General features: G+C 36.5%; 1 protein-coding gene across 11 annotated transcripts in view; it reads left to right on the plus strand.

Annotated features, from left to right (window-relative positions):
• The window catches only part of prom1a (prominin 1a), an 82,618-nt gene that overhangs the window by 52,356 nt on the left and 5,062 nt on the right, over positions 1-25,200 (plus strand). For 2 of the 11 annotated variants that reach the window (XM_067599921.1, XM_067599924.1), the window contains 23 exons: positions 783-903; positions 1,650-1,713; positions 2,168-2,257; positions 2,637-2,660; positions 5,029-5,258; positions 5,442-5,516; positions 6,268-6,331; positions 6,895-7,054; positions 7,617-7,769; positions 8,541-8,664; positions 9,577-9,680; positions 10,466-10,550; positions 14,762-14,908; positions 16,390-16,461; positions 17,139-17,231; positions 19,446-19,499; positions 19,590-19,670; positions 19,752-19,820; positions 20,344-20,433; positions 21,211-21,326; positions 22,091-22,114; positions 22,544-22,612; positions 24,759-24,861. In XM_067599921.1, coding sequence (XP_067456022.1) covers positions 783-903; positions 1,650-1,713; positions 2,168-2,257; positions 2,637-2,660; positions 5,029-5,258; positions 5,442-5,516; positions 6,268-6,331; positions 6,895-7,054; positions 7,617-7,769; positions 8,541-8,664; positions 9,577-9,680; positions 10,466-10,550; positions 14,762-14,908; positions 16,390-16,461; positions 17,139-17,231; positions 19,446-19,499; positions 19,590-19,670; positions 19,752-19,820; positions 20,344-20,433; positions 21,211-21,326; positions 22,091-22,114; positions 22,544-22,612; positions 24,759-24,828 — 2,179 coding nt within the window. In that variant the 3' untranslated portion in view covers positions 24,829-24,861. Of the gene's footprint in view, positions 1-782; positions 904-1,649; positions 1,714-2,167; positions 2,258-2,636; positions 2,661-5,028; positions 5,259-5,441; positions 5,517-6,267; positions 6,332-6,894; positions 7,055-7,616; positions 7,770-8,540; positions 8,665-9,576; positions 9,681-10,465; positions 10,551-14,761; positions 14,909-16,389; positions 16,462-17,138; positions 17,232-19,445; positions 19,500-19,589; positions 19,671-19,751; positions 19,821-20,343; positions 20,434-21,210; positions 21,331-21,781; positions 23,009-24,758; positions 24,862-25,052; positions 25,104-25,200 lie in introns of those variants that run through there. The other 9 variants (XM_067599923.1, XM_067599925.1, XM_067599922.1 and 6 more) reach the window with 8 other exon arrangements.

Below are 25,200 nucleotides of genomic sequence, written 5' to 3' on the forward strand. Positions count from 1 at the left end.
CTGTTTGAAGTGTGCAAGAGACTCACTTTAATGGTCTGCTTTGTGCAATTCTGTGTTTTCGCATTTAATTAGAATATGTTTACAAGCCAGGGACTTCAGATTATACAGATAAGGCCTCAGAGCATAATGTAGACACACCTGCATTTCCTGCTATATGTTGATTTCCAAATTGCTTGGGAAATAAATTCTCCTGAAGTTATTTTCACATTAAAATGCAGACAGACAAACCTTGTGCTTAAATAATAATGATAATAATAATAAAATAATTTAGTGCTTCCTGTCGTTTTGTACGGTCACTGAGTATGTGTAATTTTTTTCTTTTGATGTATGATTTTGGAAACAAATGTGCAGTTCTCATTAGCTTTTTTTGTGCCAGCTTCCACTCAGTTAGAAATATGCTTGTTTTACAGTAAATGCTATTTGCATTTATAATTATAATTTAATTTAATTATAGTATAATAATAATTAGATTTAAAAAGGGAATGATGATTAATAGTTGTGTGTTGACAATCATACATTACTGTGATTGCATGTTTTTTTTTTTGTAATGCTGGCTGTCAAGAAAATGAAGCTCATTCTACAGGTGCACTTACTGTGATTGAAGTTGCTAAGAAAATGCAAAAAGAAATGTGGTGGTGCATACTGACCCCTAATGTTGATAACATGTTATCATCCTGCTCTATAAAACACACCTCCGGCCTTCTAGGGTAGCGTTGAGCAGCATGATCGCTCTGTATCGTAACAGAAAGGTCACAGTGTTTGTGTTTGTTGTTTGTGTGCAGGATCGGAGTGCTGTGTGCGTACGCTGCCAACCAGAACCTGAGCTCTCAAGTGAAGAACATACGGAGGCTGGTCAACAGCAACATGAGAGACCTGCACACCTTCGCTAATGACACACCGATGGTATTACACAGAGCTGTCCTATAGCACGACCACGAATATCATATAATGTTATGAGCTAAACATAAGCATTTAAATCTATAACGAGTTGTCTTACAAACCAGAATCCTTATGTTCCTCTACCAGCAACTTTGTCACAATTCTACAAATTACACTGTATGATAAAACCATGAATTGGACACTTGTTTGCTTACTATATTAAACTAAGCTGTAATGGTAACATGTAGGATATGAGAGAAGCTTCAGTCATGGTTGAACATGAAACAACCAAGTCGAAACATCCACATGTTTTGATATGTGAAGACACCTCCCCAATTATAAGACCCTCATGTCCCAGTGTGCTTTTCCCCCTGTCAGTCTACTGTCGTTTCTAGTTATGCCTCCTTTGTATGATACCTTCAAGATGGGAAAAGTGAACTTTCTCACTTCTTATATGTGCGAGAGCTGCATATTTGATTTCTAAGACATGTGTCTGATTCCATGAAATTTCAGGAGCTCAGGTTTTTCACTTTCACTTCACTTGTGGGAGTTAAATTGGTGTGTTTTCATTCAACATCCGACCAGATTCTTAGCTTATTTATTATGGGTTTATGGAGCCCAGTTTTGTATTATTTTCATTTCCTTTACTTAACATAACGCTGAAATTATGCTTCAGAGTGCTTGTTGGTGTCTATGTGTAGAGTAGAATAAACACATTTTCATGTGCCTCCATTTGTGAAACTCTGCTCTGTTGTGTTTCCTGTTTGCAGCAAATTGATTACCTAATATCCCAATACGCCACAGCCAAGAACAAAGTCATCTATGACCTAGATAGTAAGTAGACCTTCTCTGTGCCTCTGACAGTGAATGAAGTGGACAGAAAAGATTCACTGAGTTCTTGCTCTTGGTCACATATCATGCTTATTATCTGAATGTACTGTGTCTACTTTCCTTGACTTGTTTTCACAACAGATTTGTGACATAACTAGGTCTAGATAGCTACATTGGTGACTGTTATAGAGGATCTCTTGAGTATTCATCCTACTTTTCTCCTGCAATAGCACTCCAGGCAGTTATTTACTGAAAGTTAAGATCAGCAAATGCAATATCAGCACAGCATACTTTAAACACAAACATATTATGTGTCTCTATACCAGCCGACTATAAGATTACAAGTGGAGATGGTTGAACAGAGAGCGAAATCTGGGGAGAGTCACATAATAATAAGTAACATAATGGACTGTTAATACTGTTTATTCCTGTTGATCTGATGCTGTGTTTTCCACAGATATAGGTCCATTATTGGGTGGAAGGATACACGATCAGTTGGATAAGGAGGTCCACCCTGCCTTGGACAGAGTACTCAATATGGCTGGAGGTACATCCACTGACTTTTAATTTCCTCTTTCAGTTACGCTTTCAGTTACGATACCATCAGGTTACTGACGGCTGAAAGCTGCTGAATTCAGGCTACAGCTGCACAATTGGGATTATAATCACGTAATTATATTTTCATCCTATTAAAACTACGCTGTAAATGCTGTGACATGATTTAAAAACTCTATTGAGGATTAAATCACCTGTTACAATTGACATATTCTGCCATGCATATAATATACAGTGAAACGTTTTTGGGATCTAATTTCAAAATGTAAGTTTTTAGTGAAACTTATAAATTGTGAGTGATGATAAAACTTTCTAATAACAGTTAAGAATGTTCTTTTCCACAATTTTTCTTTTTATTTTTTTCCGTAAAGTGAAAATCGAGAGAGCCATCAAAGGTAACGATAACTGGATAATAACCTATGATCCCTTGACCCCTGACCTTGTGAACTTTGACACCGATGTTGCTCCTATGATTTGTTCCTTTGTGATCTTCCTTGAGCATTTGGACCTATCAGTTACCCAAGTGCCATCTTAATGAACAACAAGCCATTTATACATTAAAACTGCACTAAGCAATTTCACACTTTGGCAACCTCAAACAACGGATGAGTGTGTCTGAAGGACTTGCCCATCCAGATACCACAGAGATCAGTTAAGTGTTGAACTTGAATCTAAACTTGTTGCTCATAGTGACTGGAGGGGACGGAGGTGGTGCAAAACATCTTTTCACAGCAGGCTCCACTGTCTCTCTTAAGTCTGGTTTTCTTTTGATGCAATGTGTACATGCTACCCATGAGGAAAAAATGTTTGTGTTTTGTTTTGTTTGTAAGGTCAAATTCACCACCTCCTGCATGACAAGACAACTTTATGCCCGTGAACTTAAGTGTCACCAGACAGTTAAGTTGGGGCAAAACAGGAGAGAGAGGGGGATGGGAATCTTACTTTCCCATCATTCTTGCCTAGTGCAGTTTTAAGTTAGTGACACCCCCAGATCATGCCAAAACCCTAACACAACATCAACCTGCACCTGGACATTTCCCTTCCTTCTATTCCAAATGTGTCCTTCTGTGTAAAGTGAACATAAAAATTATGTTTTTGTTTTTTTGTTTTTAATTACAGTTACTTAACTCTTTACTAGAAACTACAATCCAGTCTTAACAATCCAAAAGAATCACATATTTGAATATTTAACTGACTATGAAAGAATAATTTTACTCATGAAATGTATTACAACAAGCAGCCAATAACGGATGTATCGACTGCAAGGGATAAAAAAAAAACTTGGCAGGACATTGGACGTGTACTGCCGATGAGACAGCAGTCAGCAAGCATGCCTGTAGCAATCAAGTGAAGTGCATTGCTGTGTGTGTTGACTGAACATCTGATTAGATGACCACAGTTATTATATGATTGTGATTACAGTTGTGTTCTCAGTGTTTGTGCACTATTTTTGTTCTTACAAGGGCTGAGCCAAGTTGTCAAAGGGTTTTAGTATCCAGTATTGTGTTCTATCAGATACAAAAACTGTCTAAATACAAAGGACTCGTAATTGGAGAAATACAAAGAATATTTCAGTAAGTAGAAGTGAATAAGGCATTTATGTATTTAGCATACAGCATCTATCTGTATTTTCGCTTCCTACAGTGTTGCTAATCACTTAAAGCACTTAGCTACTAGTAAATTCACTGTTTCCTTCCTACATTTTTGCATATTTTATATGTTCGAGGATGCCAGAGTTTTGCATGCTGTTAAATTTTAAAAATCTGCTGCTTTGTGGTTGTTAACAAACACTGGTTGTTATCTTGTGGTGCATTCACTTGCTGTGGAAACGTCCAACTTACAAGACCTCAGTTACAGCGACATTTTCGATAGAAGGAGCTGATGAATTCACAGTATTTGCAGAATTCCTGTTTTGTTATGATTTGCTAGATATCACTGCTGTCTGGTAGCCAAAAGTCTAATTTTAGATAATGGAGATTTACACCCAAATATGAACACACCACGCTCCAAACTCAATAACAAGCACCACAGCTTGCACAGTTAATCTCGGCTCAGGCCTTGTTCTTACAATAAGTGCATACGTACAATGTGTTCTGTATGTGTCTGTGTTTTTGTGTATAATGAGCCAATATTATGTCCTTTTGCTGTGATGATGATATTGTTACCACATTTGTCACTTGGTGAATTAAACCATTTGTCCACTTTCATAGGTAACTTATCAATACATGATGGTACCACGGATGGACTGATGTCAGTCAGAAACATCATAGCTTCATATTTGACAAAACATTTATTTTACTGCTCTGAAAATAAGTCTACATTTATACACTTCAAGTTGTAACAATTACACAGACTGTCCCAGGACAGAACTGGAGGATTTTAATGAAATATTCATCATTATGAGCTATTTTGCAGCCAAGCTATGAAGAAAAGCCTTTCCTAACAAATCTTCCTATTTAAAATGTTACCTCAAAACATAAATTAGCTAATGGGAAAGGTTTATCTGTTTTTCTTAAAACATGTGGCAATATCTTGAAATAGGGACACTCCATCTACTCACTCCTTGACTCGTTTTAGATTTTGTAAGAACAATGTAAGTTTGCATCAGAAACAAAGGAAATGGTCTCACTTTTCAGGAGGGAAAATATGTTAAGACAGTCCTTTGTTTTGATGGGCATCCTCTTCATGCCCTGGTTTTCCCTCATAACATCAATCCAGTCCACTTTGTCTCTCTCTATTCATATCTGGTCTCTTTTAATGCAGCCATGCGAGAAACCAAGGAAGCCCTGGAGAATGTTAGTGTGTCTCTCGAAGTCCTTCAGGAAGGAACAGGAAAACTCAATTTTAACCTGAGCCTGGTGCGGGTCAGTATTAACCGCACCCTAAATGACCCTGGCTGTCATGACGAGGAGTCGGATGCCACCACTGCCCAGCTGTGCCGCAATATCCGCCAGTCACTGTCCCAGCTGCAGATCAGCGCCAATTTCACACGGGTACAAAACTGAATTAAACACATTCTAATGATGACATGGAGTAGACATAAATGATGTAAAGATTGTGCCTTCACAATGAAAACTTATGTGAAAATAACACAGGGGGAAGATGTCAACTAAGGTTTAAGTTAGGGTTAAGATTTGGCAACTACTCGTGTCTCATTATTTTGTTTTGTATTTCAGCTACCCAACGTGAACTCTCAGCTGGACAGGATGAACAACATATTGAAAACAGACCTCAGCGCTATCGTCCAGAGGGTGAGCCTGGAGCACTATTACATATATTCTCACTAGATAATCTTAGACTGTTGTCAGTGCACGTAAGAAGTTACTTTATTTGCAGCAATTTACTGCAACGCCCTGAGCACAGGCATGAATTTGTTGCTTTTTTTGAGTTTTAGTAAGCAACCATCCTGCTATGCGGCAGTTTTGGTGTTGTGGTCACAGTAACGTGATGCCCATTGACTCTGAAAAACCTTTTGCTATACACGTCCATTATAAAACAAATTGCTGTAAAACTAAGAAGAAAATTCCCTGAACATCACACAAATCTGTCTCTGTGGACTTTTACACTTTGAACTATTAGGTCCTACAGATCGTCATTGGCACCCGTGGGTGCCTATGACAGTGTGCACACTAGTTAAGCTGCTTTCATTGAGATGACTAGTCTGCCATGTTATTCATGGATGAAAACTAGCCTCTCGGCTAATTCCTGCATATTTACAGTAATGTTTATTAATATGCACTGTCCCTGAGAAATAAACTGAATAAATAAAAATGTTCGGAATCTTTATCCTTTACATTCAATGCATCCGTGGTTTCATGCATAGTTGTAAAAATGATAGTGACAGCACAGAGAGAGCAACACAGAAAGTTGTACAGGCAAGAAATAGTGAGTCAAACCACATCACATCTAGTAGGTGTCTGACATTATGAACTATTGAGGCAACTAATCTCAATATGGTGTCCCACTGTTTACTCATTTTAATAAAATTCTTTCCCGTCACAGGGTTACTCCTCTTTGAATGACACGCCACATATGGTGACTGAACAGACCAGAGGTGTTGTGGAGAGTAAGATACATTTTACATTTCTAAAACCCTTTTCTGAGAGCAAACATGTTCATCTAATAACTACTGCTTTGCTGGATTGTATGAATTACTGGGATTTATCACTCTCCTTGCCCCTTGCTGTTGACATCCATCTTTACTCATTTACTACTTTATACTCTACCTTTTCTGTCTGTATGTCTCTTTTCCTCCCCTGTTATGTGCATTTGAGCACAGTAACGTGGTTTTTAAGTTTGGTCCTTATCAACCACACCACCCGCCAATATCGGATACCCGGCTTTTAATTGATGACTGTCTTTTATTTGAGGAAATACAGCATATTCATTTTACCAGCCTAAATCTCAATATTTAAAGCTCTTTGGCATCCTAAGGTATCTTGTGCAATCACAAATCAGATGCACTAATAAACATTAGCAAGCCTACTGTTTGCAGTTTACTCGTGTCATATTACATCAGTTTCTCAGTGCTGAATTTCAAGTTTTACCATGTGCAACTTTAAGGTGGTTTGGGTATTTTTTCCAGTGTCTTTACCTAAGCTATTTAACTGAAACCGATTGCTCTCTCAGGTGTACAGAGTTTGGTGGACGACATTGGCAATAACATCAGCAGCATTTCTAAGGTGTTCCCGGTGCAGAGCTCCCTGTCCAACTTCACCATCTTCATTAGTCATGCCCATGCCAAGATTGAGGACCACTACCCTGAAATTGACCAAATGGACTTTTACAGGTAGACTGACTTAAAAAAGATTTTATTATAAAATTTACAATTATAAATTATAAAATTATAAATGTACAAATCGTTCCCTGGCATAAATCAAACCTAATCAAATTTGTTAAAAAAAAGAAAAAGAAATTCAGAAACTACATTGTAAATACTGTAATGTGGACACTTTCTATAGCTTTGACATTTAGCTTTATGCTGTCTGTGCTGACCAGGCTCATCTACAAGTAATGTAAAATTTAAGTGTACCATATTAGCCTGCATCAATATTTTGCATTCATGAAATATTCATATATCTTCTACATTAATTCAGTTTAAAATAGTGCAGGGGAGGGAAACCTAAGATGATATATCAGTTTTAAAAGCTTTGTATTAAATTTTAATATACCTCACTTAACTCATGTGCTGTTTTATAATGAGTAATGTTTTGCTCAAGAACACTTAGGCAGGACACACAGATGCTAATATACACTGTAGCTGTGGTGGGAGATGTTATCCTGTTTATGTTATGGGAGGCCACCTTCAGTGAGAGGTCTAACTGTTTAGCTTTGCCTGCTGCTGCTTACAGGTGGATTGGCTGTATTGCCTTGTGCTGCATGGTGGTCCTGGTCCTGGCCTTCAACTACCTGGGCTTGCTGTGTGGCACCCTGGGATATGACAAGCACGCCTCGCCTACAACACGAGGCTGCATCTCTAATACAGGAGGAACAATGCTCATGGCGTAAGTCAACTATGCACATGACAACTCAGTGATTTTCAAGATCTTAAACAAAAAGTGTTGCCACAACCATAGTTTTAATGTCAATTTGTCAAGTTGATTGGCATGGTACACCAGCCTACTAGTATTTTTAGTACTTGTTCAAGTGCTAATACTTCTAGTATAACTGCCACTACATCTGCTACTTCTATAGCATCTGTACATGCTGCAGCATGTCTAAAAGGTAAAGAAGACCAGGGCATAGTGTATGATCATAATGATATAAAAGATGAAGGAAGGAAGAACAGAGGTGCATTTGTTACAGAAAGCTTACACAAACAAAGCATATGCCAAAAAATATCTGAACAAATAGATGCAGATCTTGTTTGCAGTACATGCAGAACTTGTTGGCACAACATAACATTGTGTTCCCTCAAGAGAAGATGTTTATTTACAGTATATCTGTTCCCCACAAGATGAAAATACAAAAGGCAACACCTTCTGTGTGAAAATAATACTTTTTTACCACTGTAAATATTGTAATACTACTATTAGACTGCTGCTCCTTCACCTCCTTGCCCTCTGCCTGCCAGTCTACAGTACTATCCTACAGTACAGTGGTTTCTACTGGTGCTACTTTTCATGTCCCTTTAATTTCTGCAGAACTTTAACATTTAAGGCTTTTAGCTGACACTGCTTACTGTGACAGATACATTTGCTCACCTTTTCACCTTTAACTCTACTATTTTTCTCTGCTTCGGCTATACCTGAGGTCCTGTCTGTTCTTCTCCACAGCGGCGTTGGATTTAGCTTCATCTTCTCCTGGGTGCTGATGGGAGTGGTGACAATCATCTTCCTGGCAGGAGGAAACATAGAGAAACTTGTTTGTGAACCTTTCCACACTAAAGAACTCTTTAAGGTAAGTCATAGAGTCAGAAACGGAACATTTGCACCCAGAAATGATAAAGGGGTCCCCCCAAAATTACAAATACAAGTAGGCTCCTTCACCACAGAATGTATATGTACAGTACATTTCAAGTACTTTTCATACTGAACATTTTTTGTGTTTGATACATCCAGTCCGCTTTGGACTCGATGGTCTTTAGTCCATAGAATTCATAATCATATAACTAAATCCATGAATGAGCATGTCTGTCAGACAGATTAAGTCAAGACACTGTTCTTCCTCTGTAATATTTACAAGTCAGTGTCTCTTTGGTGGAATTGTAATAATAGCCACTGCTCCCAATTGTAGGTGGCATGCTGTCATTTGAATTAGGTCCAAATTTGACTGCAATTATGTCATCCATAATGTGGAAACTTTCATTTTGCCACAAGTTTAAAATTCTTATAAAGCAAAAGTAATTTGTCTTTTTAAATAAGTGAATAGTTTTAAGTAAATAGATTTTACTTTAAGGGTATCAGTACTTTGAAACAACAGAGAACGAAACTTTACGTCTTTCATTACAAATGTAAATTAAACAGTTTTCTGAAATTGATATCCTTGCAGCATTTTCTCCTGTGCCTACCTTAGGTGTCCATCTCTGCTTTCTTGCTCTCTTAATAAAAGGAAATTTGATTTACCTTCTCCTTAACATAATATAGTGAAATAGTATACAAGATGAATAACAAAAAATAATAATACATTTAATTTGTACCGCACTTTTCATTTACAGTGAAACTGATAGTAGTACAGTATTAATAACATAGAGCACACACAAAAAAGATGTTCATTGCAAACTATGTTTTTCCTCATTTAGATAAAAAAAAAGCTTAGATGAAGCTTTGTTTGGGTCTCACACATCCTCTTTATGACTCTCTGATTCACCAGGTTGTGGACACCCCGTATCTGGTCAACCCAGAGTGGAAGAACTTCATCCCTGGCTACATGTACAACGACTCAGACCTTGAGCTGACTTCAGAGAGCTTGTACAGGCAAAGCAAACTCATTTTTTATGTATTTGGGTGACAATGTTATGTTTGCCACCTTTCAAAGGCTTTAGTGATGATTCTTCTTGTCACGGCTCACTCAACAATTTGATTTACTGTTTACTACATGTAATGTTAACATTTAATTACCAAATTGCAAGGATTTTGCAGCAGGACAAGCCATTTATTCAGTTACAGTCTGTAGAAGTACTGGATGATGCAGTTTGTTGGCGCAGGCTTTCAGTCAGGCATCAAACAGGCAACTGAATATTTTAACTCCATGGATGGGGATGCAAATGAGAGAGAGAACTGTTATTAACCTTGAGTATCTAATTAGCATCATTTTTCTACACTATCTATGCTGCTTTTTCTTCAGCCTCTTTCTCACACATTGCATCAGCTTTCATCATCTCGCTCCAGTGAGAGGCTGCATATTCTCAGTAACCGGGATGGCAGACCTGCAGTCATTATATTTCCAAATAGAGCAGTGTTGCTTCAACAATCTTCTCCCATTAAAAAGCAAGCAGTGCTAATACTGTGTACATTATGTGAGTCTATATGGTATGTGGCAATCTAAATGTTATCATGGAACATTAGCAGCTATTCAAAGCTTTTGTGGAATATCACACTGTTTCCTATCAGGAGACCTGTCAGTGTGTCATGTACTTCCAGTCATTTTCACTTGGTGGCAGCAAATATTTTCACTCTGACTGAAACATTTAAGTTGACGTTTCTCTCCTCTTTTTTCTCTGTCATGCCTGTACTTGGATGTGTATGTTTGTCTTTCTTAGTACTTGCAAAGAAAACAAAGGCATCTACTCAGCCATGCGTCTGGACAAAGTCTTCAACATCTCCTCTTTCCTGAACACTACAGTGGTCAGTAAACTCAACACACACCATTAATAGCATTCTGTTATATGTTGTATCTGGGTGTCTTTGTTTTAATTTATTCCTTTACTCAAGAGTAGAAACTAACTGATGAAGATGGAATACTAAAAATATCCAAATCTGAAATTTAAGCTTTTCTTCAAAATGTTAAGTTAATCATTCATATATCTAGAACATATACTAGATGCATGCGATATTAAGCTAGGAAGCAGTGCTATTTAAACTGATCACAGATATAAGTTACAGTTTTCTAAGTTCTGATGTCACTATTATGTTAGAGCCAAATATACAGACGATACAGACATTTTGCTGACCTCTAATTACAATTTTAAAATAAGCACCCAGTAAGGTAGCTGTGGTTTCTAAGAATGTATGCTAATTTTAAACTATAAACTTGTGCTATGTAGTAGTCTTCATCAAATGCTATTATGGACATAGTGTGTACTAACAAACAAATGTGCAGTATTGATTTTATTTGACAGGAAATCATCAAGTTGCATCTTTTTGCACACTAATCATTAATTTCTCATTTAAAAAACTTCACAAACAGCCAGTAAAAACTGTTTTCTCACAGAATAGTCTTTTGTTTTCTGAGCTGATGCCAATTCCAGTTAAGAATGGAGTTCGATAGCATTTGATCAAATTAGTATCCACTTACTGAATCAAAATCCTTTTGAATCCCTTATCAAATCGTATTAGGTTTACATTTAAACATTTGTAAGTAACTACAGGCTAAAATAACCACAACTCAAAGAAATCTAATCACTTTTATTTGACTGAAAATGGCAGAAATACTACAGTTTTTAGTGGCATCCTATTTAAATGTTCACAACCTGTACTTACAGCCCGTAAATGAGATAAATAGCATAATATATGAAATGTTAATTAAATATATCTGACACATTAAATTAACAGCTGTAGCCTACTGTATTTCACGAGCCACTTACTCCAAATATAGGTCATGATCCAGAACTATTAAGATGATCTGATTAAAATGCTGATATGATATGAATCAAAGGTTAACTGGGAGATTCTTAAACTGACATGAGATGATCAGCTAAATCATTTCTCTAGAGAGGAGTTGCTACTCGCACTTTCTAAGAATGTTTAACCCCTCTAATTGCTGTTGTGCATTGCCTTGTGAGAGACCATCAACACCACATCCAAATATATAGAAATTAATTTGTGTGCAATTTGGACATGTAGTTCTCTAAGCTAATAGTGATGGAGTGTCCAAAATTCTCCATCCATGGCTGCAGCACTGTGTTAGCATTACCTAATGATTTCTTTGCTGCCAAAATAAAGTAAGCACTGACAGTTGAAAGCTTTAACATGCTTCAGCCTTTATCTCAGCTTATGCCAAAGACATTACATTGATGTAAGTTTTTATTTCTTTTTGACCCTGAGCCAACCACTTCTGCCTTTGAAAGATATTCAGTACTTGCGTGCCAGTTGGCAAGACTGTCTTGGCTCGTTTTAGGCAACAGTTGATATGTCCCATGTTGCGTCTGTTTCTGCACACTGGTCATTTGTCTTCATTTCGTGCCAGCAAATGTTTGATTTCCACACAGTAAAAGAGACTGTTAAGTCAGTTATTTTATCTCTTGTGTAAGCTGGTATCAAAATCTTATGACATGATGAGGCATATTAATTATAACAGATAATGTTGTTTGATCTCTGCTGATAAAATATTTACAATTGGGAAAATATGTCAATTTGACATAAAAGAAAATCTCTCTTTAATGAGTAATAACATGCATTTTATTCTCTTTAGGAGATATGGTTCCCTACCAGGCCACTGTTAAAATAGATATTATAGATCTATTAAATTGTGCTAGAATGTAATGGCATCGAATGGTCTGATAATATAAGCTGACTAGTTTTATGCTGACTAATGATTTAAAGCATTAGGTGACTTTCTTGCACTAATGTACAGTGTGTTATAGCATATTAACACACTGTACTGTAACACTATACTCAGCAAATAGTATATTATTGTTATAGTTATGGTTATATCACTATCTCTAGTATCTCTAGTTTCTATTCTATTTCTATTTGTTATATTTATTTTTTATATTTGAGATAGTCTATTTAGTTATTTGCTTCTTTTACATACAGTACTACTACTACTGTACCTCATTGTTCAAGTGTTCTATCTATCTATCTATCTATCTATCTATCTATCTATCTATCGTCTGTCTGGTTTACTCTCTCTGAGTTTCATTAAATTAGGTTACAGCATTGTCCATATGCACCCGTGCCAGTTCCTGACTACTCACAACATTTTAAATTATCCCCACAACATAATATGGAGACCAATAACTATAACTAACTAACTAACTAAGTTAACCTACCATTGTGTAGCAGTTAGAAAGCGGCTAACATTTGTCTTTAGCGTTACCCAGCTAACAAGCTAACAATAGCTGTCCTAAAGTTAGCTACCAACGTCCCCTCATTTTTTTGGAGATACCCGCTACGCTAAACTACAGAAGAGAATGTTAATTTATATGTTTTTAAGCTAACATTTTAAGCTCATTTATTTTGTGACTAGATTTGATGAGAGTGTAATAAATGTGGAATTACCATTCATCTCAAAATTACATTAGCAGTTAGCCAATAATTGTTATACCATGTAGCTATGACAATCGGCAATTAATGCCTTCTGAGCGGGATGTTTGTCTGAATCTAGCCGCTAAACCCGACCACAGGCAGACAAATGCTGGAATTAAAATGAGATAGGGTATTTTATTTTTACAGTTGCACAGTTGGATAGGTCATGATGTGTCCGTAAGTATTGTATCTCTCTGTCTGTATCCGTATTAGCAATGTTAATGGGTTACAGTGGTTACAGTAGATGCAGTGTGTAGGATTTAGTGGCATCTAGTGGTGAGGTTGCAGATTGCAACAAACTGAATACCCCTGAATTTCAGGTTATTAAAACATACTTATGAATATTATATTCCAATTCTGACAAGTCCGTTCTGCTAGATGACACCAAATTCTACACACTGCAATGACTTGATCGAAAATCTTGTAGCAGTTAGTGTTAATCCAGTAATTTAGTCTGTAATTTATGTACTGCAGTACATCGTAGTTGTTACAGTAATACACTCTCTTGATGTCAGTATTCACTGTTTAGTAAATTAATTTAACTATTAATGTATTTTACTTTGACAAAATCAGCTTCAGCCCCCAGATTAATACAAATTTATTGCAGTATAAATCAGTAAAACAAAAACAGGGAAAAAACACTTTATGTTACCAGTAAAGCATTATGTTTTATATGTACTGTCACTGGATTCAAGATACAGTTTTCCCAGATAAACTGTTAACTCAAGTGAATTATTTGTTTATTTGTTTGAAAAATAATCTGGAGATTTAGTTCTCTTGATATGTTGGACAAGAAATCCAATCCATATGAGAACATACAGTTTCAGTAATATGAGGAATTGTCAACATTTTTGTTGTGCTCTCTTTATTGTGCCGCAAAAAAGGCATATGTTTTCTCTTTGTTTTGGTGGTGAAATTGCACATTGTTGTTATGTTTCCCAAGATATCTCTATGGTTAATTTCATAAGAGACAAAAAATGAAGTGATGAACTAATGAACTATTTTACAAAGTGGAATTTTGCATCCTGCCCAGTTGGCTTCAACATGTGAGAAGTAGGCTACTAGTTCAGTTGGTATATAGATATGTGAGTCTTTAATTAGACTGTATTTATGTTTTCTACTAAAAGAGATTATTATGTGCAGGGATGCATATATCAGTAGGAACACAAGGAGAAACAACAAACAACATTAAAAAAAAAATGCCACTCCAGTGGGATATGAGTTGCATCAAAGCTATATTTTTAAGATCTTTTCTCACTCTAGTGCCAACATTTGTTGTGAATTTTTGTTAGCCTTTCATTACGTTAACAATGTTTATGTATAATTACAATATTTGCCTGCTTCTGCTGTACATAGATTTAAACAGATTAATAGCTCTGCTTTTATGAAAGTATCAGAAAGCCTTGGAAGTTAGTTTCGTGTATAAGTCCAAGTACTATGTGTTTTTGATGTAAGGTTATAAAATTAGAGAATTAGCACACACATAAACACATACAAACACTAACACTGACCCTCTTGACCGTTAAATAAGCTGTATTATATGACTCTTTTCAGATGTATTTCTGTACACTATTTTTTGTTGTTTGCAGTTTACTAAGGATATGGTGGGTCAGCTGGACAGTGTTAAGATCGACCTAAGGGGAATAATCTTGTTAGAGGCGGAGGGCAAGCAGAACCTCCTGGATTTCTCTGAAGCAGGACTGTCAGAAATCAACTACGCCGACTACCTGGAAGAGGTACACAACAACAAACAGATACACACTGATACATCTGAGTGAGCAGACCCGTAGGGGCAAACAGACATGCTCATATTGTGCATGAATGAGCGGGGAAACACACAAATGTAATTGGACAACAGGTAGCCACACAGGAAGCAGCAGAAACAAAATTACAAGCCGGCACTAAATCATCCATGATATACAAACAGAAAGTATGAGCTGGAAACACACACAAATCAGAGACACACACACACTAACTAAACAAGATCTGATTGAAAAATATATAAAAATGATAAACTTAATCTTTGTGATACCAGTTTGTGCAAGTTTGACGTCAGTTTATTAGTGTTAGCTCACCATAAATCCCAGCGTATTTATGAAAGGTCAGTGTAAATATTAGCAACAGATTGTTCTACACAGTTACTGATATTATTGTATTACATTTGTACTTTAATGGTATGTTGCCAGAAATAGCTTGGCTCAGTTTAACAGCCTCCTACTTGGCTGTCAGTTAACATACAGCAGGCAGCCGTGCTTCACCTGATATGAGCTGCGACATGACACAGTACATTGCGTTCTGTTGAGGACCACTGAAGCTCGATTATCCAAATCTACTCCTGCCAAGGCAAAGAGTGTGTAGGAACAAGCCAGGACTTGGCATCCCCTGTCTTCTCCAACACTAATGGTCAGGTTCACTTAAATTTACTTCCAGAAAGAAAGAGGGAAAAGAAAAAGCTTCAAGGACTCCACTCAAGTGTACCGCCTGTCCTGACGCACAACTCACACACTCCAAAGTTCAGGATGAGAGATTTTTATGTCCAACGCATGATTGCAGCACTTCACTTAGCACCTTTTTATACTCTTTTAGAAGTAAATTTAGCCCTGTCTCAGGTTTGAAAGATTAGACCCACTGTGGTAAAAACTACAGGAAGTTCACATCAAATTATTGCAGGTTTTCAGCCATTTAATTTGATTTAATCAGCGTTCAGAGTTCTGTGCAGCTTAAAATATGATCTGATCTTGGGCATTATATAAGTGAGTTCTTTCTATACAGCAGTTTTATGGAAAGGTGAAAAGAGGGTTGTATTTGTTATTTAGTGATGATATTCAATTTTAAAATTAAGTCGTTTCCGTACTTAAGTTTTCGCTTTGTCAATGTAGGAATTATTAACTGACATGGTTTAAAATTTAATGCTGACCTGTTTTTTATAGCTTTTCAATATTATTCATATCAACCTTCTTTATTCTTTACTTACTTACCAGTGGTCCAAGATGCTGTCAGATTTTTTTTACCATTTTTACTGTGCAAAAAGTAACACACTGAAAAACATATGTAAGCAACAACTTTCTATTTCATTAACTATGGGTGGTAGTAACTGAAAAGGTAACAGTTAAAATTATCACCAGAAAGCAATCTGAGTACATTGCGCCCAGTGTTGTCTCTCAGACAAGAATGTTTACATTATGTCTTTCTCTTACTTATACCTGATTATCTGCAGGTCAACAAAGGAGTCACTGTGGTGGACCTGCTTTCATTTGCCAGAGAGCTAGAGGCCCAGACAGACCTCATGGTAAGAGCACCTTGGTGCCATACTGGCTGATATACAAACATCCTCTCTATTCAGCTTCACAGTGTTTCCTTAGTACATAGTTACTTAATTAGATTTACTTATTTATTTACAATGCCATGGGGGCGCTTGATGTTGGATTTGGTTGCCCTTACTCTCCAAGCTTGGTCTGTGTTTATCCAACAGCTCTGCCTAAACTCTCTGCCATGCATTTATGGGGTTCAGGAAGCCAACACAACATATTTATTCACCTCTAAATGGAAAGTCTATCAGGATCTTCCAGCAGGATGGAGCTTACAGATATTTTAATTTAAAAGAAGGGTCTATTAAAGCAGGATTTATTTTAAAGTTTGATGTCTGTTCATTCTGCTATGGCATCAAATTAAAAGTGTAACATGTAGCATTTTTGATATCCATAGTTAATACCAAATTTCCTTTTGATGAAACTTCCTGCACCTGATGCCTCTACATGACAGGGGAAAATATGACTTTTATATGATAGAAGAGAAAGGAATTATAAGCAAATAAATTTACCACTGTTTTTCAGCAAGGAAAACAACAAATAACTTGGAGTCTCTGACGTGATTTTGACTGTTATGTATGGCTTTAAATTTCCTTCTGTGTATGGATAAATGATGTTTACCAAAATGTGTGTTTTTCTGTCTGTTTGTGTGTTTCAGCCCAGAGGCCCTCTGCAGACTGCTCTGAAAGGCTACGTCGGCACTCTGCGGCAAATCCACAGTCAACAAATCATCCCCATGGAGCAGGCTATGGTAATCTGTTTTCAGTCCAAATATTCATGCCTGGATCGTTTTTTGGTTAGATTTAAAAGCCGAAAAACGATGCACAAACAGCTCCTTACAGTAAAATTAATTTTGTTATCGTGTTGTCACAGCAAAGCTGGTGTGTGTTATAAGAAGAATTTCTCAACTTAATATTTTGCACCAGAGTTTAGCAGTCATACAGAAACCCACCATAGAAGAAGCAGAGAGACCAATTTGCTCACCCACATTGGCCCCAAAAGACCAGAATGCAATGCAGCCACAGTTCTTATAATGTAAAATGCTGTTACTGTTGCTCTCTCCACATACATTTATGCATGTATACACCCAGAAAGCAATGCATACTTACTCATTCTCAACTGGTGCTAAAAGGCATTCTGGGAAATGTAGGAAAATGTGGCAAAAAATGACCAAGGGACCAAAGATTTACCCCTTAAGGATACATTGAGGTAGATGACTGGCACTTTCTGTATAATACATTAGTTTTAACATCATGGTGCAATAAGTTATGTTTTTATTTATTACCAGCATGTGTTGTGAATCTTGTGTCAAAGATTTCTATTTGAAGTAGACTTTAAAGCTGCTCTAATCAATACTTTTATATTAACAAGGCATCAGATGACCTCATAAAATGTGAAAGGGATCAGTTGTAGTGACAAACCACATAAAATTATCACCTGACTGCAGTCCCTCTTAGCGTTTCAGCATCTTTCTGCCCATTATTTTGGTTTTATGGCCTGCAACTTTACTGTTTTCATTCAGTCTCGCCACTCTTATCAGTTAATTTTGCAGCAGCAGGCAGCAGTGAAAAAACTCTGATAAACCCACTGTGTGCTACCCATCCACCATACGACAGACAAAGTTAGCGACTGGCGGGTGAACATAGTGGTGCATCAACTGATAAAAGGACAGATATTCCCCTCAGGAGTTGGTAGAATACTGGACCTGCATTTGTCAGGTGGCATGAGATGTGTGAATAAGTAACTGTTTGCTAACATGTTAACTATATCAACTTTGTAAGTTGATAATATGCCATGTGCCAATGGATTTACAGCTTGTTGTGCTGTCCCCAACTGGGCAAAAAATCAATTCATGCAGGTTTAAAGAAAGTCTGCACCAAAATGTTATCCAACATAAGCGGTTGTAATGTGTTGTATGGATCAAGTGAAAGCTACTGAGTTAGAGTAATTGCTGTGTTATCTTCATGCACATGTGTATTGAAGAGAATGGCATCATCCTTGACAGTGAAAATATATTTCAGTATTTCATTTTACATCAGCAAAAGCAGAATGTTTTTGACCCTCAGGCATATGTCATCAAAAATGTCATGTCTGTGAAAAACAAATTAAATATTCAGCTTTATTTTCTCTGTCAAAGGCAATGCTATTCTTTTGAAAAGCATCAAGCATTTACAGCTACTAGCTACTAGACCAGTGATGTGCTCCAACTCAGCTTTTTATGTTTTTCTTTGTTTTTTCTTTTGATTTTGATTTTTCCACTTTCAACTTCAAGAAATATGTTAGAGCAAGGGTAAGCAGAAATGTTTCCATCCCTGTTTATTTAGTGTCTCCATCCATTATATGAAACATTTAGAGAAATACTGTGTCTTTCTAATGACATGTAGTCATCTGAGAAATTATATGTAATTTTGGATCCTATTGTATTATATTGTATGTGTGTTTGTATTTACATTCAAGTGAAGGTCATTTATGGTGTTAACAACGAAGGATTTTGTGCCAAAATGTTACCAAGTATCCACTTCAAAGGGAATAGTTTGACATTTTGGAAAATACGCTTATTCACATTCTTCAAAAAGTTTGATGAGAAGATTGATGCCATTCTTAAATGAGAGTTGTATCGATCTTCTCATCTAACTTTGACATGTATTTTCGAAGAACGTCAAACCATGCTTTGAGAAAAGAAAAGTTATTTCATTGAACCACTCAAGGGATTCTATGTAATTATTTTATATGAAAGCAATAATAGTAAGAAAGAAAACATTTTCTTTACTTTGTGGATATTTCATTTTGGACCAAAATTCTTCAGCATGCTCGTACTGAAAACAGAATATTATTCATCAAGTGTCAGTCGGTTTTGGTCTTGCCTGGTGTCCTCACATGTTTCATCAGCATACGTCTCCAGGTATTAAAATGACCCCCTGACCTTTGACATTGCTGGTGTTAATTTGTATTTTCCTTTCTAAAGAGTGCATTGAACCAGAGTATGAGGTTCCTGGAGAGAACAGCCTCAGACCTGCCAGTGAGTAAAGCCAGCCCTCCAGTCTGAGTCTATAAACTGGATCTAAGTTTAGCCTTAAAATAATTTAAATCTCTTGTTTCCTTTCTACAGAACAAAGTCTTAGCAGTTCTTGATGCCATTGAAGTTGCACAGTATCTCATCTCCCAGAATGCTACACATTTAATCAAGCAGGTAACTACAGGATTCCTTTCTTTGTTTATATTCTCGATTTTAAAGAATTTTAAACTAATATGATGTCCTAATCTTCCTCAGGAAACAGAAAAATACACAGCGACCCTTGTTGGCTACTTCCATCAATACATAGAATGGGTCAAAACATCTGTAAGTATTGATTTGTTAACTTATATGTTACTTATATTTACTTATATGTTTATGTTCATTTAGTCAAAAACCTAGTGGAGTTATTTACTGGCAAAAAGACTTTCAAATGTTATGCAAGAGCTTTCTTGTAAATATAGAGTAGACCAATATAACAGTTACAACTTCTATAAATATGAGGAATTTGCTTTGTGGGACATTTGGTTTCTGCTGTAGTTAACCTAAGGAGGTCAAAACAAAGTCAAAAGGATGTTTGAAGCCTGAAGCTGTTTTTTTGATCTCAGAACTGTCTGTGGAACCTTTTTATTTCAATCTTTATTTCAATCTCAATGTTCTTGTTTTCACTTAAAGCACAGAGGTCTATTGTGCAATGTGCAATGGTGCAGTGACAGTTTCAATAAGTGGTATGGTAACATGAGAGGGTTTCACATTAGCAATCTGAAAACAGTCATATGTTGATTTACAGTCTGTATTCTTGAATCAGTTGTGTGACTGACATTTCCTGTTTATATCTTGCTTTCTGTAGCTGGCCATGGAGGTCGCACCGTGCAAGCCCTTCAGCAACATGGTGGACACGGTGGAAATCATAGCTTGCAGTTTCCTGATTGACTCTATGGTAATGATAATGTGATACAGGAACACAAACCCCATTCATCATGTGGTAAAATATTATGAAAGACTAGGGTGGTTAACTACAGTCTATTGGGGTCTAATACTTACATATAAACATACATGTCACAGCCAGTATAAAACACAAATATTAAGTTTATAATGACAACCAGTGTTTTATTGGGATATTTAGTTTAGTTGAAATGTGCTTACTTTTGTTTTTTTCAGTTTTAGTTGATGTAAGTATGTAAACATACACAAGAATGCAATATACATTTACAACTGTTTTATTAATAGCTTGAGGGGCTGCAACTAATGATTGCTTTCATTATTGATTCATCTGTGTGTTATTCTAATCATTTGGCTTCTAAATGTCAAACAAAAGTGAGAAATGTGTCATTATTGATTAATTATTCCTTCAATCGATTTGTTGTTTGGTCTATAAAATGTAAGATTATGGTGAAAAATGTCTATTTCACTATTTCCCAAAGCTTAAGGTGCAACCTCAAATGTCTTGTTTTGTCTCAATCAACAGTCCTCAACCTGAAGATATTCAGTTTACTATCATAGAGGACTAAAGAAAGCAGAAAATAGTCACATTTATGAAGCTGGAACCAGATAATTTTTAAATTTTTTCTTCAAAAATTACTCAAAACAATGACTTGATTATCAAAAAAGGGTGCCGATTAATTTTCCGTCAATCATCTAATTGATTGAGAATTAATTGATAAATGTCTTTAGTACTAATAGATGATCAAAATGTAATATTTTGTGTTTTCCACAGAACACTTTCTGGATGGGCCTGGGCTGCAGCACTCTCTTCCTGCTCCCGAGTGTCATCCTAGCAGTGAAATTAGCCAAGTACTACCGCAGGATGGACACAGAGGATGTTTACGACGAGTGAGTAGTTTTTAGTTTACTGCTTCTTTTCTACTGTATATAAAGCACATTTATCTTGTATTTTATAGTGTATATAGAGTATAAAATAAGAGAATATGTCCTGAACCCCTTGATGAGATTAAAAGATGATGATTAGCAATGTCTAATAGATAGTATGTAGTCATTGCAATAGGTAGTTTACATGATCTTCATGGTTGCAGGACATCCTTCTGCTTCTAGTTTCTTATTTGCCTGCTCTTTGCAAAAAGTTCAAGCTTAACTGCTATTTATAAGAAGAAACCTTTCAGTTTGTAGTTTGCCCTCTTGAAGAATTGTAGTATTATTTGAGAATATTGAGTTTTCTTTTATTCCTTAGAAACATCTGTGTTTAAGATTCAAAAGGCTTTGTTTTTGTCACAGTAACTCTACTGATTTATTGTTCATTTATTTTCTCCTCCCTTTTCTCTTCTTTGTAGTTCCTCTGTTTCGGGGACTTGGCATTTTACTTTGTGATAACCATTTCTACTATTTCCATCTTCCATATCTTGTATTATTTTTGGTTTCATTCCTCTCTGTCAAGCACTTGGCACTTTACAAAGAAACATTGGCGCATTTGTCAATTCATATTTCTTCTTCGTAGACATTTTGTCCACCCTCTCTGGTTTGGTCACAGCTTTACATCAATACAACATAATGTCTCAATAAGTGGCGTTTCTTGCCATGCGGCTACTTTCTGGTACATTTCAATAACATTTTTATGTTGTTTTTTTTGTGTATCTTTATAGCATTGAGACAATTCCCATGAAAACGTAAGACATTTTACCCACCTCCCCTCTGCTTTTCAACTTCTATCACTCTGTGCTTTTCTCTGGATCTTGTACATAGAATTGTTTACTAAATTCTTGGTGCTGGTTTACGTTTTTAAGCTTGGAATTGCTCTTATGGGTGGATGGTGTGGCTTCTTGTCGTGTGCTACCTTTGAAAAGTGCCCCTTACCTTTCATGAAGGGCTCTTGCAATCATTACCTTACAAGTTCACCTGTTTTTTGTAAGTTAAGGTGTAAATAAAAAAAAGAAAAAACTATGGTTTATACTCAACAAATGTTTATGTCCTAATACTCTTGCAAAGTTTGGCTACTCAAAAATAAGCATTTTTACTCTAAAAGTCTTATCAGCATGCCATGTCTCTCACATTACATTTTTCATCCCTTTTTTTTGTATGCGATATTTCGTTTTCAGTATGGAAATTGGTAATAATGGTTATCATAGTGAGCACTCACAAGGTATCCCAAATCCTATGATGATGAGGTAAATGTTATATCAATTTTGTTGCATGTGATGGGGAGTGGAGGCATGCGGGATGTGGGTTTTTTTCACAAGCTTAATGACATGGCCGGAAACAGTGCATGCCCACGAGGGAGTGGATTTACTGCACATACACACGACACATCGGGAGGTCACCAAATTGAACAATAACGTTAAAAGCGGACAAGTAACGGAAACTTTTTTGTGTTTTGTAATCTTTCTATTAAAAAAGGCAAGTCACAAAGTACTTTAATTTCTTTAAACAGATTTGACGTGATGTGCTTTAAAGGAATAGTTCAACATTTTCACTTTCTTTCTGAGAGTTATATGAGAAGATTGATATCATTCTACTGTCTCTCTGCTGTAGCCAGGAGACGATTAGCTTAGCTTAAACGCCCTGCCTGACTCTGTCTAAAATTAAAAATATGCCTACCATTACCTCTAAAGCTCACTTAACATGTTGTATAAGTCATTTAATCTGGAGTTACATGCTGTAACTCTTTCTTGGCAAACAACAGGCAGTTGCAGTGACGTTATGATGACCTGTTATTCATCAAGAAATTGTTCCAGTGATTAACTCATGCTAAAACCACAAACTGGGTTTCTTTTTTTGCATTTCTGCGTGTGTGCAGATTAAACAAACAAGCTACAGCATGAAATTTGGGTTTTTTAAAGGTGCTGGTAATCATATTTTTGAACTTTGGAGACAGCTATACTTGCTGTTTCAAGTAGTCTTTATGCTATGCTAAGCTAAGCTAATAGCCTTTTGGCTCTAGCTCCATACTTAGCGCGGGTGGTATCGATCCTCTCATGTCACTGTCACACAGGAAGTGAATCAGTATGTTTCCCAAAAAGTGAAAAAAGTTTGTTTATAGTTCTAACAGTAAGAAAAAGGAATTTGGTGTTGTAAATGTATTGCTCAATCCATCCCATCTAATATTTTCGCTACCATACCTTTTCTCTGTCTCGTTGCTAAATGTTCTGCTGTGTGGTTTTGGGGAATCTACCATATCTCTAACCTGTTGCATGTGTGCACACTGGGACACTCACATGGAATGAAAAATCTTCCTGTTTCCTCTTGTCTAGAGTCAGCCAAAGTCCGATGAATGTACACCTGATCATTTTGTTCAGAGAGAGGCAAGCATGTCAAGCTTTGGTGTGATGCTGAGAATGCTGCTCCTTTGATTTTTTTTCCTTAATCTAACAAAACGTCTAACTGCATGTTTTATATTTTAAGTTGCATTTGGACCAGGATGCGTTTCGACAACCAGCCTAGTGTAACAGAAACTATAGGCAGAGAGCAAAACAACTAAATTATAGACAAAATCAGTCACCTGCTGGTTTTTGCTTCCACAGTTTTCCTTCACATCATCATTAAACATCATTAAATTCTAAAAGCAGCTATCCACTTTTCTAAAATAAGGTTGCTAAAAGGTATAAAAACACCCAAAGACAAAAAAATTCAAGGCCATTACCTAGAAGACTGGAATATTTTCAAGGATGGACCTGTCTAAATTTTTAAAATATTGATAAATTTGAAATAAAATTTATGCAGGATGCAGAATTTTGTGATGAAACCTATAAGTAAGTCAAGTATGATTTTAAAGGGGCACTAAGTAATATATTAGCTATGTTGATTTTTATTAGCAGCCAGTAGTTATTGAAACACTGACACTTCACCCCTCAGTTTCTATTTAAACCGTGTTAATCTGTAAAGTGACACAAACAAATAAGTCACATTTAGACGACATGAGTAAATTAGGATTATTACAAAAACAATCAAACTAATAGAACATCTTCCCTCTAACCTATAAATTCTGAGTGCCAGAAATCTCAGAAACAGGTAAAATCATGCTTGTCTCCCTTGGTATTGAACAATCACCCCATTCACCCCACAGTGATGCACTAATATAATCATTATTTGGTGTTTTCAGACTGGAAAAAACATACTTATTGCCCCTTTAACAGTCCATACAGTTCAGAGGATTAAGTGTTCTGCTCTCTGCCTTGTGAACCACTCGTCCTGCTCTTCTTTGCCAAATGAAAGGTCTGAGAGAAGCAGGTGACGGCTTCACAAAATGGTGATTGTTGAATTTTATGTCCGTGGCTGTTAATGTTTTTCCCTGTGTGTGTGTCCCTGTGCTGGTAGCATCCCTACCTATGATACTATGAACAGGTTCCCGCGGGCCTCGGCTCCTCCGAGGCACATCGACTGGTGACAGAGAGCCGGCTCTTGTTCTGGCTCCTGAAAGGTACAACGTGTCAGACCTCTGTTTTTATCTAACACCGGTTTATTTAACTTCCTTTGAATCTTCCTCTTCACAGATGTCATCTCATCCTGCTGTTTGTCTTCCATGAGTCCGTCTCTCTTCCTGTTTTTAAACATATTTCTTTGTGTTTCTTTCATACCCATCTAAACTAATCCTCTAACACTTTTTTACAGCTTGTTTTAGTGCTTTTCTGCTCACAGTGACTTTGCAGGAAAACCATCATGGTGAGAACTGCTAATTTTGGAATCACTAACGAACCATAAATGTCTTTACGGTATTTATGTCTGAGTAGTTGTGACTGCTTAGTCAGTGTGCTGTAGA

Source organism: Thunnus thynnus, chromosome 9 (genome assembly GCF_963924715.1).
Source record: "Thunnus thynnus chromosome 9, fThuThy2.1, whole genome shotgun sequence".
NCBI classification, from domain to species: Eukaryota; Metazoa; Chordata; class Actinopteri; order Scombriformes; family Scombridae; genus Thunnus; species Thunnus thynnus.